Genomic DNA, 14,325 nt, shown 5'->3' with positions numbered 1-14,325 from the left:
CTTCTTTGCTAAACATTTGTTTCTTTTTCCCTAAGTAACAAAATAAGTCTAATAAAAAAAAGTTTAATACAAAATAATCATCAATGTTAACAATCAATTTAAAAGTCTACAGCACAGGACAGCCCCAGCCCATATGTGCACCCTATGTTCCCCTGAGAAACCTGCAGGCATTGTGTAGTTGGAAAATGAGTGGGCGGAGCTACTGCCAGTGGGTGGGGTCTATCTAGAATGCAAGTATATGAGGCTGAGGTTTAAAGGGACAAGCAGAGAAAGTTTAAAGGGACAGTACTTATTTTTTTTTAATAAGCCACCTCAGCTGTAGACAGAGGTCAGAATGGAGTGCGGTCTGTTGTGCTGGGAGACCGAGAAGGAGCTGAGGGCTCAGGTTGATCCTGTCCTGCTGCAGAGCCGGGTGCTGGAGAGGCTGCTGACATCTCAGGACAGATACATGGCCTCCTCTACATATTTTCAGTGTATACAGAGGGAGATCTACCCATACATGAGGAAGATGCTGACCAGCTGGATGCTAGAGGTAAGTCATACAGTCATGGAAAACTCAGCCTTTCTTAACCCTTTCCTTACTGTAACTAGGACTCGTGTTAATTATTTATAGGTTTTGCATTTTCATAGTATATTTCTATATTTTGACTTGTTAGGCTATTTCATTATTGGATATTTGCATATTAGGAGAATGATATGACAATCAATTTGCTTTTAGGAACTTATCGGCACTGTTCTGACAAATGCCCCTTTATAACAATGTATTTGGGTTTATTCAAGTCATATCAGTGGCTGTGGGCTGTCAGGACGTGCTGAGAGTTGTAGTTTCTCAGCAGCATAAAAGCTATCGGTTGTGGGCACAGTCTGTCATATACCTTCAGTAAATATGTGCGCTGCTCTCATACCAGCATTTAAAGTATTATTACTATTATTTACTATTGTAATTTTTATGATACATTTTTTTACTCCTATGGTACTAAAATTGATTAGTACCAATTGACTTATTGTTCGTTTTCTTGGCCATTAATGGCAAATATCACCATTGAGTTTACTATCCTTTTGGAGAAATATACATATACAGTACGTGGGGCAAAGCCAATGCGAAACATTGCCCATGATACAAATGATTTTACATGGGGAAAATCGCTCATGCCTCATACTGTGGGGACTATGGCTTTTATGTATGCCCCCGTCCCGATGAGTGTCCAGAATGCTGTGGGCATAACTTTGTCTATGGTACGCTTTAGGCTTTACCAGTTTCATATCCATAAGGGTGCAGTCACACGCGGCAGACTTTGTTTCAGTAATTTATGTGACTGAAAATCCGTTCCATTCATCTGAATAGAGTTGTTTCTGCAGCAGGTACATGGATTTCTGCAACTTCCATTCAGATCAATGGAACTGATTTTCAGTTGCAGAAATTACTGAAGCAAAATCTGCTGCGTGTGACTGCACACTAAGGAGAACCAGTAATGATTTAGTGTAGAATGTGCAAGTACAATAAAAAATAAGGCTCTGTTCACAATAGCCTCATGGCTTCTGCTTAAAATAAAGCAATGACCGCTATGTCCGATACAGGTGAATCCTGATGGACCCCATTGAATATAATGCGTTCCATAAATGTTCTGGTATTTCTTGAGAGCAAGCATGATTCTGCAAATTGTCATAAACCACTACGGAACCCTGAACATGTGTGAACAGAGTCTAAAAGGTAACACTAATATTGGTAAAAAAATGTAACATGGTCCATATTTACCAGAATTAACAGAAAAATTGGCAAATTTGTCCGTAGCAACCAATCATAGCTCAGTTTTCATTTGTTGAACTGTTCTGGAAAAACTAAAGCTGCACTGCGATTAGTCGCTACAGGTAACAAGACACATTTTTCTGTAAATCTTGGTAAATAAGGCCTCTTATATTTTTTTCCTTTTTCCCATTATATGTGCCACTATTAAATGTCGTCCCCACAATAATTGGTGCTGTCCTATGTGCCCCTAACATGCTGGTACACCGTTATTTTAGAGGAAAGTAAGATCGTTAGCAAGAAAGAATCACAAATGGCGTATTTAGCAACCCCGGATAGTGACATATTTCATCCAAAAACATGGTACAAATTATATTGGTTGTGCACCATATTCACACACGGATATGTCAACTCTTTCTTTTGCTTAAATTTGGTAAAGGAATAAAATATCCCATGAAAACAATTCAATACACTATCGAAGCATTCTAGCAAAACCATTGACTGGCTGCAATTCACATCACAACCACTAAGTGGCCACACATAGCATAGCCATGTCATAATAGCGTTTTTGTTTTTTTTTTAAGTTGAGAAAAGGTAAGGAACGACACATCTGTATGACAAATAGACTTGTTTGGGACAGTCACTATATAATATTGCACACCCACTAATAAATAAAAATGTAGATTAAATAGGACATAATGCGCCATTTTCTGCACCACTTCAATACAAAAATATTTGATAAATGACCCAGTCCTTGTTTTTGCAGGTTTGTGAAGACCAGAGATGTGGAGAAGAGGTGTTCCCCCTGGCAGTCAACAGCTTGGACAGGTTTCTCTCTGTGGTGCCTGTAGAAAAGAGGAGGCTTCAGCTTGTGGGCGCCACCTGTCTTCTTCTTGCCTCCAAACTTAAGGAGTCAAAACCAATAACTATTGAGAACCTCTGCATGTATTCCGACTTCTCCTTCATAGACAGTGAAATGCGGGTGGGTACCTCATAGTGAACAAACATGTCATTTGTCAGTTTAATCAACAAATGCTGTTATCTTATGGGCGAGAAACGTCCCTCTTCGGGTTGTCCTGTTAGGGAGGTCTTGATGCTGCACAGCCAGACGTCGGATGCACCCAGCACAAGTTCATCCAATGCAGAATTTTGTTTGTATAATGGAAAGTTCCATTACGTTTCTCACCATTTTCGAAGATATTTGTTTGCTGTCAGTGAATGGAAACTTTCGTGTTTACATCCAGAGATTGAATACCTGTCCTTATCATGTCCAGCTAACACAGGTGCAGGGTTTGTTACAGTAGATCAGAGCTCTCTTGTAAGAAGTCGCACCTTGCATCAGGACGTGGGTAAAAGACTGGACGATAAAAAATGATTGTTCATACTTTAGTAAAAGTGATGCTCTTTTCTCATACTCTTACATGTAATTGGTCGTCCTCCGATTTGTCAATATTGTACTGTATTACTACTAAGATTTAAATATGAGAAGGAGATTTGTTGTAGAATGTGATCGTATAAAGAGAAAATTTTAGAACACAAAGTTACTCCATGTACATGAGCCTTGGGTGACTTTCACACGGCAGTATTTATAAGCCGAAACCAGGCGTGGAGCATAAACAGAGAAAAGTATAATGGGAAAATGTGTACCCCCTTCTGTGTTTTGAAACCACTCCTGGTTATGGCTTAGAAATACTGACAAATACTGCCGTGTGAAAGTGGCCTTAGGCTGGGTTCCCACGTAGCGTAAATGCTGTGGAAATTCCGCAGCATTTACAGCATCGGCAAAGTGGATGAGAATTAGAAAATCTCATGTTCACACTGCGGAAAAAAAAAGCTGCTTAAACGTTAATAAATTGACCTGCGATGTGGAATTTAATTCCGCAGCATGTCACTTTTATGCTGCGTTTTTGTTGAATTTCTGTTGCAGGTTTTTCCCATTGAATTCAATGGGGATGCAAAACCCGCAGCAGAAAGCCAAGTGTTGCGGCGTAATCGCAGTGATTACGCGCGAAACTCGCAACTCCGGGAAAGAAAAAGCATACCTACCCAGAATGCCCTCCTTCTTCCTGCAGTCTGGCCTCCTGGGATGACATTTCTTCTCATGTGACCGCTGGAGCGTCACATGGCCTGCAACATAAACTGAGGGATTCCTCGTTGGAAAAATTGCACCACAATGTGGTGCAATTTTTTTCGGACGGAATGTACTGTGGGTTCCAGGTCGGAGACGCTGTGTGGCTTTTACACAGCATATCTGACCCATGGGAACCCAGCCTTAGGCTTCCTTCACACATTTTTGGGTAGCAATTTTTTGGCCAAAAAACTAAATTGCATCTAAAAAACTTTTTCCCTTGAAATGGTACATGAGTTTTTTTTTTGGAGTTCTTTTATGGAATTTTCTTCTAATAGAGTTTTACTACCTGCGTTCCTTTTTGGTGGTTTTGACATGTGAATTAAAGATCGTGTGATAAAAAAATTCCTCTTTGCAACTCATGAGATATTCTAAAAAACGCCACCAAAATCGGGAAAAAAAAAAAGACTACTGCAAAAAACGCCCCTAAAACCGCTGCGTGAAGCCACCTTTATGCTTGGAATGCACGAACACATATGCTTTCTTTTTTACAATTACACATGGAGATTATCAATGGGATCCAAAATTCTCACAGCAATAGTCACCTGTAAACCCAGCCTAGGCGTCCATTGTTTAATGCATTGGATCTTTCTCTTCTCTTGGGTAGGCAATGGAGCTGCTCATCTTGAACAAGTTAAAATGGGACATCGAAGCAGTGACGGCCAGAGACTTTCTCCCGCACTTCCTGGAGCTGCTCAGTCTGTCAGCAGACAAGGTGCAGAAGATCAGGAAGCACGCCGAAACCTTTATTGCTCTCTGCACTACAGGTAACCCATTGACTCCCGGGGTTAGAATGTGCCGGTTATTTTTGGACATAATTGCTTTAAAAAAAAAACAAACCTAAACCAATGTTTATCAATACCGTGTAGTGAGATGCCTAAACCGTGAGCGAGTCTACTTCAAATACAAATAGTAGAATTATCCATATGGACCAATTAGATTACAGCTTTATATACATACATACATACATACATACATACATACATACATACATACAGACACCTGATTGGATGTTATGTGCAAATATTTTTCTTGGCGTTAGCTTTAGAAATTCTGCCAGCAGAGATTTGTGACTCAGTAATATATTTATTGCTTGATTAGATTGAAGTTCAAAACTATCAAAAGCTGCAGAAAAGCATTTATGGAGTAATGGGTTAATACTGACAATAGTTTGGTTTTTTAAAATCATTTTCTTTTTAACTTTTGCCTCGTAGACTGTACTTTCATTGCACTACCGGCTTCTATGGTGGCTGCCGCTAGTGTAGCAGCTGCAGTCACAGGCTTGCGGCCTGAGAATCTGGGCATGGCCTGCTCCAGTATGGCAGCCACAAACTGCCTCGCCAAAGCCATTCGTTGTGATCCGGTAAGCATAATTACCAATATAATATTTTTTTAGGAACACTTTTGTGAGAAAAGAATGGGGCTGAGCTGTAATACCAGACTCCGTCCATGGTCAAGAGTGGCACTGTTTCTGAAAAAACTGGCACTTTTTTGTTTATCCTGAAGAGCCCCTTTAATTTCACCCAAATATGTCAAGCCCTAAAGTTTTAGATCAATTTAGATGTTAAAAGCCTATTTAAAGGGGTTTTCCCATCAGAGACATTTGACATATCCATATATCCTAAATTTCAGAAAGATGCCTCTGGGACCCGCACCTATCACTAGAACGGGACCCCCCTAAACCCTGTTTTACTGCTGTGTTGGGGCTAAAGTGTGTGATTTCCGACCATGAATTACGGAAACAGCGTAGCTCGCTGAGCAACGCTGTTTCTGTAACTCCCATTCAGTTCTATGGGACTTACGGAAACCACGTAGTTCAGCGAGTTACACTGTTTCCATAAATCATGGTCGTAAATCACACGCTTCAGCCACGACATTGCCGTAGAAGGAGGTCCCGTTCTAGAGATAGGTGTGGGACCCGCATCTATCTGACATTTATGACATATGCACAGGATATGTCAAATGTCTCTGATGGGTAAACCCCTTTAAGGAAATCTCTTGTATCAGATGGCAGAGTGCCCTCTAGTGGACTGCTTGTGCATAAGGAGGAAAATATATTTGATAAAGTCAAAAATGTTCCCGTTGTCAACCTGCCTACATATAATAACCTGATTTTTCCCTAATTCTAGAATATCCTGAGAATGTGTCAAGAGCAAATTGAAATGTCTTTGGAATCCAACCTCCGACAAGCTGGAAGTGACCGAACCATAGACTCCAAGGCCGTAGAGGAGATTGAGCGGTCTAGCACCCCCACTGATGTTCTGGACTTTGATCTGTAACTTGTAGTCACACGTTCCCGTTGTGATTTACCGGTGACTCATACATTGTATGAACAGGGTTGGGCTGTTAAACTTACTTTTAGCCTTAGGCCCCTTATGATTGCTGTGCAAAACTGTTTAAAACTACCCAAAATGGACTTAAGGGGCCCTCCACGTATTTGTAAGTCATAGGTTGTTATAGAGTCCCCTACTGCCGATGCATTATCCAACATTTCTGAGAAGACTTAGAAAGATGGTGAATAGTACAGTAAGTCCACTGGTCTAGCATCCAATAGTTCAGTGTTACCAATGGTCGAACTCTTACGTGAAAATTCCAGACTTACAGGTTTGGACCGTCAAGTGTCACACGGTTAAATCATATATGTTTATTCTGGATTCCGTCAGGATCTACTGAAATCCTGTTTCTGGATGCCTGACAATCCAAAATCATGCGAGTCACGTGACTGCTGGACTATTGGAACTTTGCTGCACCTAAAACAAAGATTATTTTGTTAATACACCATTTTCAAATATGCCAATAGTGGCAACCATTGTTTAGAGTCGTGCTATCATTGTAGGTTTGACCCTGAATCAAAAAATTATACAATCCAGTCAAGACCATGTGTAGGGCCTTATGTATCAAACTTGTCTAACAAACATTGGCCATGTTGCCGAAAGAAACCAATCGGAGCACTGCTTTCGTTTCTTAAACTACTTTGATAAAATGAAAGCTTCCCTGTGATTGGCTGCTACAGGCAACAGGTCAAGTTTACTTGTTGCGACAATTTTTGATAAATGAGGCCTATTCTAAAACCAGCCATCATACTCACTTTACATGAAAGGTGAATCCATATCTATAGGATGTGCTGTCATTTGCTGATTGAGTCCGACTTCTGGAAACCCAGTTTAACAGCATCACCGAGGAGACACAGAGAAGCAGAAAAAGTAATACGAGAGGTCATTTATATGCTAGAAACACTGCAAATTACTTTGGAACCGCTATTAACAGCATTTCTGGACTTTTGATCTGAAAATTATTTATGGGATAACCCCTTTAAAGCTTAAAGGCACAGATGGCGAGGTTTTTATGCAGAAACTAGTGTTTGAGTGAGGAACATAGCACTTTTACTATGAACATTCTATATTTAGTATACAAAAGGTGCTTCTATACGACATCCCCGGACGTCACATGTCTTGATTGGGGAGAATAGAACAATTGTTTTGTTGCTTTCCTATGTTTTCAGTTGTTAATTTATTTTATTTAATATTTATTTCTTGTTGTTCATATGTTTTTGTATTTTTTATTTAATTCTATTTTGCTTTGCGTTATTATATTGAATTATTTATTTTTTACAAAAGCTGCACTACACAGAATTATTATATTTGCAGTTAAAGAGGCTCTGTCACCAGATTTTGCAGCCCCTATCTGCTATTGCAGCAGATAGGCGCTGCAATGTAGATTACAGTAACGTTTTTATTTTTAAAAAACGAGCATTTTTGGCCAAGTTATGACCATTTTTGTAGTTATGCAAATGAGGCTTGCAAAAGTCCAAGTGGGTGTGTATTATGTGCGTACATCGGGGCGTTTTTAATACTTTTACTAGCTGGGCGTTCTGATGAGAAGTATCATCCTCTTCTCTTAGAACGCCCAGCTTCTGGCAGTGCAGACACAGCGTATTCTCCAGAGATCATGCTGTGACGTCACTCAGAGGTCCTGCATCGTGTCAGACGAGCGAGGACACCGGCACCAGAGCCTTCAGTTGATTCTGCAGCAGCATCAGCGTTTGCAGGTAAGTAGCTACATCGACTTACCTGCTAACGCCGATGCTGCTGCAGAATCAACTGAAGCCTCTGGTGCCGGTGTCCTCGCTCGTCTGACACGATGCAGGACCTGTGAGTGACGTCACAGCGTGATCTCTCGAGAACACGCTGTGTCTGCACTGCCAGAAGCTGGGCGTTCTGAAGAGAAGTGGATGATACTTCTCATCAGAACGCCCAGCTAGTAAAAGTATTAAAAACGCCCCGATGTACGCACATAATACACGCCCACTTGGACTTTTACTTTAAACACGCCCACTTGGACTTTTGCAAGCCTCATTTGCATAACTACAAAAATGGTCATAACTTGGCCAAAAATGCTCGTTTTTTTAAAATAAAAACGTTACTGTAATCTACATTGCAGCGCCGATCTGCTGCAATAGCAGATAGGGGTTGCAAAATCTGGTGACAGAGCCTCTTTAAATTAAAAACTCTTATTGGAAGGTTAGTTATAGGGAGTAAATATAAGGGTTTATTCACACGCTGTAATCCTTGTGAATGCTGCAGAAACCAAACATATGGATTTTCTGTCGCAGAAATTTTTTGCAACGTGTCAGCTGCATGTGAATCCGCCACATACAAGATCTGGGTATGCAGTACCATCTTCAATGGCATCAAAATATATAATACAAAGAACGGGCTGCTAGCGGGCCCAGAGGTTGGGGGGCCCACTCAGGTGCAAGAACATTGTACCTTTTGTAGGAAATAACGAGTTGGTGGCTTTCTGCTATCTAGCATATTACTATGTGGGTTCCCTGATATGTGGCGCTATTATCCATACCTTTTAATTATTACTTGTGCTGCTGTTGCCGTTTCCTGCCACTAGGTGGTGCAGCCCAGCTCATTTTGGTATTGGGCCTCATGAATTCTTCTTACTTTCATGATACAAAGTAAGGCCTTATTTACACGAACGCTGCGCATCTCGGACGTGAAAAACGGCAGTTTTTCACGCCCCAGGGGAGCATCTGTGCTCAGCGCTACAGGACCCAATGTCACGCATCCCCCATAGTTGAGTGTCTATGGAGGGATGCGTGATGCGCAAAAAGAAATGACATGTCCTATTTTCGCACGGACCCTTCACACAGTCCTTGAAACAACGGCTGTGTGAATGGCCACATTGAATCACAGAGGTCCTTGGGATGGCCGCTGTTTCAATGGCCGTCCCACGGACATTTAACACGTTCCTGTAAATAAGCCCTAATGTTCACAGAGTTTTTTGCAGGCAGAAAATTCTGCCTGGAAAAATCAGCTCCGGGTTTTTTTTTTTAAGTAACCATATGCGTTTTTTGACGGGGTTATTTAAGGCATTTTTTTCCCCTATTTCTTCAACAAAGGGAAAAACCGCGAGCATTTTTTGTCAAAAATCGCGGCTCACATGGGGTTTTTGAGGCGGAAAACGCCTCAAGATAAGGCATGTCGCTTCTTTTTCCCGCAAGAGTTTTTTTTTGCTCGCGGGAAAAAAACGCCTCCACCTCCCATTGAAAACAATGGGAGGCAATTTCAGCCATTTTTTGCCAGTTTCCACGGCAAAAAACGTGTAAAAAAAACCTGTGTGAACAGAGCCTTAGTGACTACTGCAACAATATGTAGAGCTATAACCTAAAAATATTTAAATTATACATTTTGGGTCTCCTAATCCTTTGGAATAAGAAACATCCAACCATCGTTTTAGTAGATCATACAGGAAACCTAAGTGTTTAGATAAGGGAAAAATCTTGTTCCTAAATCTGCAGATGAAATAATGATTATCTGTGGCGTATGCTTAAAAACGTTTTATCATGATTTTTTTTTTTCTGCAAGTGAAATTTCTATTATTATTATTATTATTATTATTCTTTGTATTTTTAACCAGTATTTATTCGGGTCTATTGGTTTTCAATTATGTGAAATGTTCTGCTCCTAGTTTACTGGAAGGGAGAATATATTTTGCACTTTATAAGAGGAGTTTTTTTCTCAATGGCGTAAAAGCCTGTTTTGTTTTAATTATAAAAACAAAACTTGAAAAAGGAGAATTCTTGTTTTTATTGTTCGACTTTGTTTCTTATTAATAAAGACTAAAATGTTGAAAATTAAACTTCAAATCCTTCCTTATGTCCTCATGTATGACCAGTAACCCCCCCCCCCCCCCGAAGCGTGGGGAGGCACTGCCTGTAACCTTTTTTGGGCAATAAGACACACCTGACCATAAGACGCACCCAGGTTTTTGACAACAGAAGATAGGAAAAAATTTATGTTAAAAAATAATTTGTAGTTTCACCACATTCTGAGAGCCATAACTCTTTGATATATTTTTTTTTTCATCGATTGAGCGGTGTGAGAGCTTATTTTTAGCTGGATGAGCTGTAGTTTTATTGGCACCATTTTTTTTTAATCACTTTTCTTTTATCAAAAAACTATTCTGATGTTTTAAAGCTTTTTTTTTTTTTTTACGCCGTTCACCGTGCGAGTTAAAAAATTGTACATCGTAATAGATCGGACTTTTAGAGACGCAGCGATACCAAATTATTTATTTTATGTTTTACATTGTGCTTTTATATATATATTTTTTTTTTACACTCCTGAAAATGTATCTAACTTTTTTTTTTACACATTCTATTAGTTCCCCCTAGGGGACTTGAACCAGCAGCCACTTAGTTACATGTGGAGTTACTGAAACAGAGTAACTCGCTGAGCTATGCTGTTTCCATTACTCCCACAGTAGTGAATGGCAGTCAAGGAAGCCGCGTAGCATGCTGTGGATAGGGGACACGTGTTTTATGGCACAACCTTTTTAAATGGCCAGGAACAGCGAAATTGCTGTTCCTGGCCATTAGAGCAGCGTGTCCGCTGTAAAACACAGCTCACGAGCGTGAGCCCACTTCATATATCACCCCCCTGCTCCATGAAGTGCCACGGACGTATGTTAGTCAATGGGACCGTTCAGACAGTCCGTGATTTTCACGCAATGTGTGTCTGCTGCGTAAGCTCACGACATGTCCTATACTTTGTCAAAGGGTGAGTGAAAATCACGCGCAGCACACGGAAGCACTTCCGTGTGTTGCGCAACAGTAGATAAAGAAATGAAAGGAAAAATAAAACCACTTCCTTCATTTCTTTTTCTAAACCGCAAAAACCGCGTGACATAAGGATGGCATATGCGTGAAAATCACGCAGCCACGCAGCAAACACTTATGACACACGGAACTGCAACGCGCAAAAAACGCAGCCTTTTTTTGCGCGCGCAAAACGCACACGCTCGTGTGAATCCGGCCTAATAGTCCGAAAAATAAGGTATGTCTAGGATGCCACTCAAGCATCTCCCGGTGATCCAAGTCTGCATGACTCCGCCAGAAGGTGTAGTAGGGGGGGTAAAGAGCATTGTGGCCAGACAAACCCCCCTTTCCCCTCAAATTGTCAGGAGAGACCCCTATTGGGGCATCACACACTGAACTAAAAAGAACAAAATAATTGCAAAAGAAGTGCCATAAATGACTGCCTGGCCATCTGACCACAATTACAGCAGATCTGTTGCAGAAATTTCTGCGACTGTCCCATTCTCAACCCCATTCAGATATATGGCGCTTTTTGCGATGAATTTAATAAACCCGGATTCTACTCAGCCCTTTCCTACGATCCAGTGGTGGCTGGTTACCTACAGGGTGTACCGATCAGTGCGTTCCATACAATGGACATTTGACCACTGATAAGAAGAGGTACTGCACTTAATCTAGGGGCTCATTCAGATGAGTGTGTATTATGTCCGTGTGACGGCTGTTAGAACAACGGCACTCACACCGACTCATGTATTTCAATGGGGCCATTCACACGATCGTTGTTTCAACGGAGCGTGTGAAGGGTCAGTGAAAAAAATAGGACAAGTCCTATTTTACTGCGTGTCACGCATCCCTCCATAGACTCTATGGGGGATCCGTGAAAACGCGTCCTCTGCGGCTGCATCTCGAACGTGAAAAATTTCCGTTTTTCACGGCCGAGGTTGCTGATACTCATCTGAATGTAGCCTTAGGGCTTATTCAGATGAGCGTATTATATGTCCGTGTGCTGTCGGTTAAAAAAAAAAAATTACCAGCACCCGGACCCAGGCATTTCAATGGGGCTGGTCACATGGCCGTTGTTTTAGCAGACTGTGTGAAGGGCTCGTGAAAAAAATAGGACCTATTTTCGTCCATTTTCACGAATCCCTCAATAGACTCAAGTCTGAGGCATCCGTGAAAAGGGGTCCCGCACGAGTGCGACTTGAACGTGAAAAACTGCTGATTTTCACGTCAGAGATTACATTCGCTCATCTGAATAAGCTCTTAAAAAGCGATGCAGTTGTACTTTTTTTTTTTTATATTCCACTATTCAGTTGATCTCTGTTCAACAACTAGAAGGAGGGAAAGCACAAGATTTAGTTCGCTTTGTGGAGTAGTTCATATAACTAGCTTCTTTTTTTTACTAGTTCAAAAATAAATTCTTTATTATAATGAAAGTAAAAGTTTAATAACCCAGAATCCACTGAGAATGCTTTATTGCAACTTAAATTTAGAATTACCAGATAAAAAAAAAAATAAAACCAAAAAATAAACAAGACCATGAGAAACTGGTCAACGGTTTGTTAGACATTTTTTTTCCAGCACATCATTCATACAGAGTTTAATATTTTCTTGTTGCAAGACATTGGTAGAATGAAAACTACAAAAAAAATTCGCTCTCCCACCAACAAAATAATAATAAAAAAAAATATTTAAAAAAACATCTTTGTCACAATCTTGCCTTGCAACAGACGTAACCCCCCCCCCCCCCCTCGTTTTTTTAAGAAATATTTTAACCATGCACAAAAAAAAACAAAAATCAAAAAAACATTCCAAGATCATTTACACATATCAACACGACGTAAGATATACAAATAAATACAGCATTTTATTATACAACTGGCGGCACCCCCAAGCCCTGCGGTCAGGGGCGACATTCCACAAGAATAACTTTGACTGCAATTATACAGAATACCCACATTACCACCCCTCCCCCATATTTTCCAGGTCTATGAAAAGAACGAACGAACAGAGGCTCCTATAATTCAGGAGACCTTTTTTTTTTTCTAATTTTTTTTCTTTCAATAAAAGACTTAGGGGCAGGTGCCGAAATCGGAGGGAGGAATGTGAGAAGCCAGCACCTATACAACAGCATTGCAGTGAGTCACTGTACCAATCCTTTATTGCGTGAGTTGTGATGGCATCAAGCATAAGAGGAGGTATTTGATATAGTGATGACAAGGGGGTTATTACGCTTCTGTACATTATGGAACGCCATCAATAGTTATGACTTTTAAGCTGCCAGGCTTGAGCTATTACAAACCACTTTTTTCATAGTAAACATATATATAGTTTTGTAGCAGAGGACTCATTAAATGGACAATAAGACATAAATGGTTAAATATTATTCCACAGCGTGTAATCCATATGAAGTGACTGCAGATTAATAACTTTATATTTACTTTACTTACCTTATTTGACCTACATTTTTTACCCTCAAACCGTGTAGAGTAATAGTTTAGCATATTCCCCAAGAAGTTTAAAGGGAGTGTAGAAGGTTAGAAAATAAGATCTGCTTTTATTTTTTTTTCCAGAAACCGCACCACTCTTGTCCAATAACTGCGTCTGGTATTAGGGTATGTTCACACGGCTTAGCAAAATACGTCTGAAAATACGGAGCTGTTTTCAGGCGAAAACAGCTCCTGATTTCCAGACGTTTTTGCAGCAACTCCCGTTTTTCGCGGTGTATTTAATAGACATTATTGGAGCTGTTTTTCAATGGAGTCAATGAAAAACGGCTCCAAAAACGTCACAAGAAGTGACATGCACTTTTTCGCGGGCGTCTTTTTATGCGCCGTCTTTTGACAGCGACGCGTAAAGTAACACGTCGTGGGAACAGAACACAATCCATTGAAAGCAATGGGCAGATATTTGTAGGCGTAATGGAGCAGTTTTTTCAGGCGTAATTCGAAGCGTAAAACGCCCGAATTACGTCTGAAAACAGTGCGTGTGAACATACCCTAACAGCTCTGTCCAATTCAAGTGAATGGAGTGGAGATGCGGTAACTGTCACAGCCCATGGACAGAAGTGGCGCTGGTTTTTTCTAATCCTATAAAACCCTGTCAACATATCTGTTGTCTAATCACAGTAGACAAAGTCACTTTGTGGGAGATATAAATAAAAACATATAAGGCTTCGTTCACATCTGCGCTGGGGCGACCTCCCGTCGGAACGGAGCCCTGACAGACTCAAACGGAAACCATAGGTTGACTTCAATGGTGACGGATCCGGTGCCAATGGTTTCCATTTGTCTCCTTTGTACAAGGGTTCCGTTGTTTTGACGGAATCAATACCGTAGTCAACTA

The 14,325-nt window shown here is 40.6% G+C and overlaps 1 protein-coding gene across 1 annotated transcript; it reads left to right on the top strand.

Annotated features, from left to right (window-relative positions):
- Positions 1-323: 323 nt before the first annotated feature.
- LOC142661416 (G1/S-specific cyclin-D1-like) lies at positions 324-7,401 on the top strand. The gene is made up of 5 exons (XM_075838806.1): positions 324-532; positions 2,511-2,726; positions 4,480-4,639; positions 5,087-5,235; positions 6,002-7,401. Exons 1-5 carry the CDS (start codon positions 335-337, stop codon positions 6,149-6,151), a joined length of 873 nt encoding a protein of 290 aa, XP_075694921.1. The 5' UTR covers positions 324-334; the 3' UTR covers positions 6,152-7,401.
- The last annotated feature ends 6,924 nt before the right edge of the window (positions 7,402-14,325 follow it).

Source organism: Rhinoderma darwinii, chromosome 10, assembly GCF_050947455.1.
Source record: "Rhinoderma darwinii isolate aRhiDar2 chromosome 10, aRhiDar2.hap1, whole genome shotgun sequence".
Classification (NCBI taxonomy): Eukaryota; Metazoa; Chordata; class Amphibia; order Anura; family Rhinodermatidae; genus Rhinoderma; species Rhinoderma darwinii.
This window is presented reverse-complemented; position numbering and strand designations above follow the sequence as displayed.

Coding starts and splice junctions, on each gene's coding strand:
- LOC142661416 (XM_075838806.1), top strand. CDS start 335: ATGGAGTGCGGTCTGTTGTGCTGGGAGACCGAGAAGGAGCTGAGGGCT. Junction 533..2,510: donor TGACCAGCTGGATGCTAGAG/GTAAGTCATACA, acceptor TTGTTTTTGCAG/GTTTGTGAAGACCAGAGATG. Junction 4,640..5,086: donor TATTGCTCTCTGCACTACAG/GTAACCCATTGA, acceptor TTTGCCTCGTAG/ACTGTACTTTCATTGCACTA.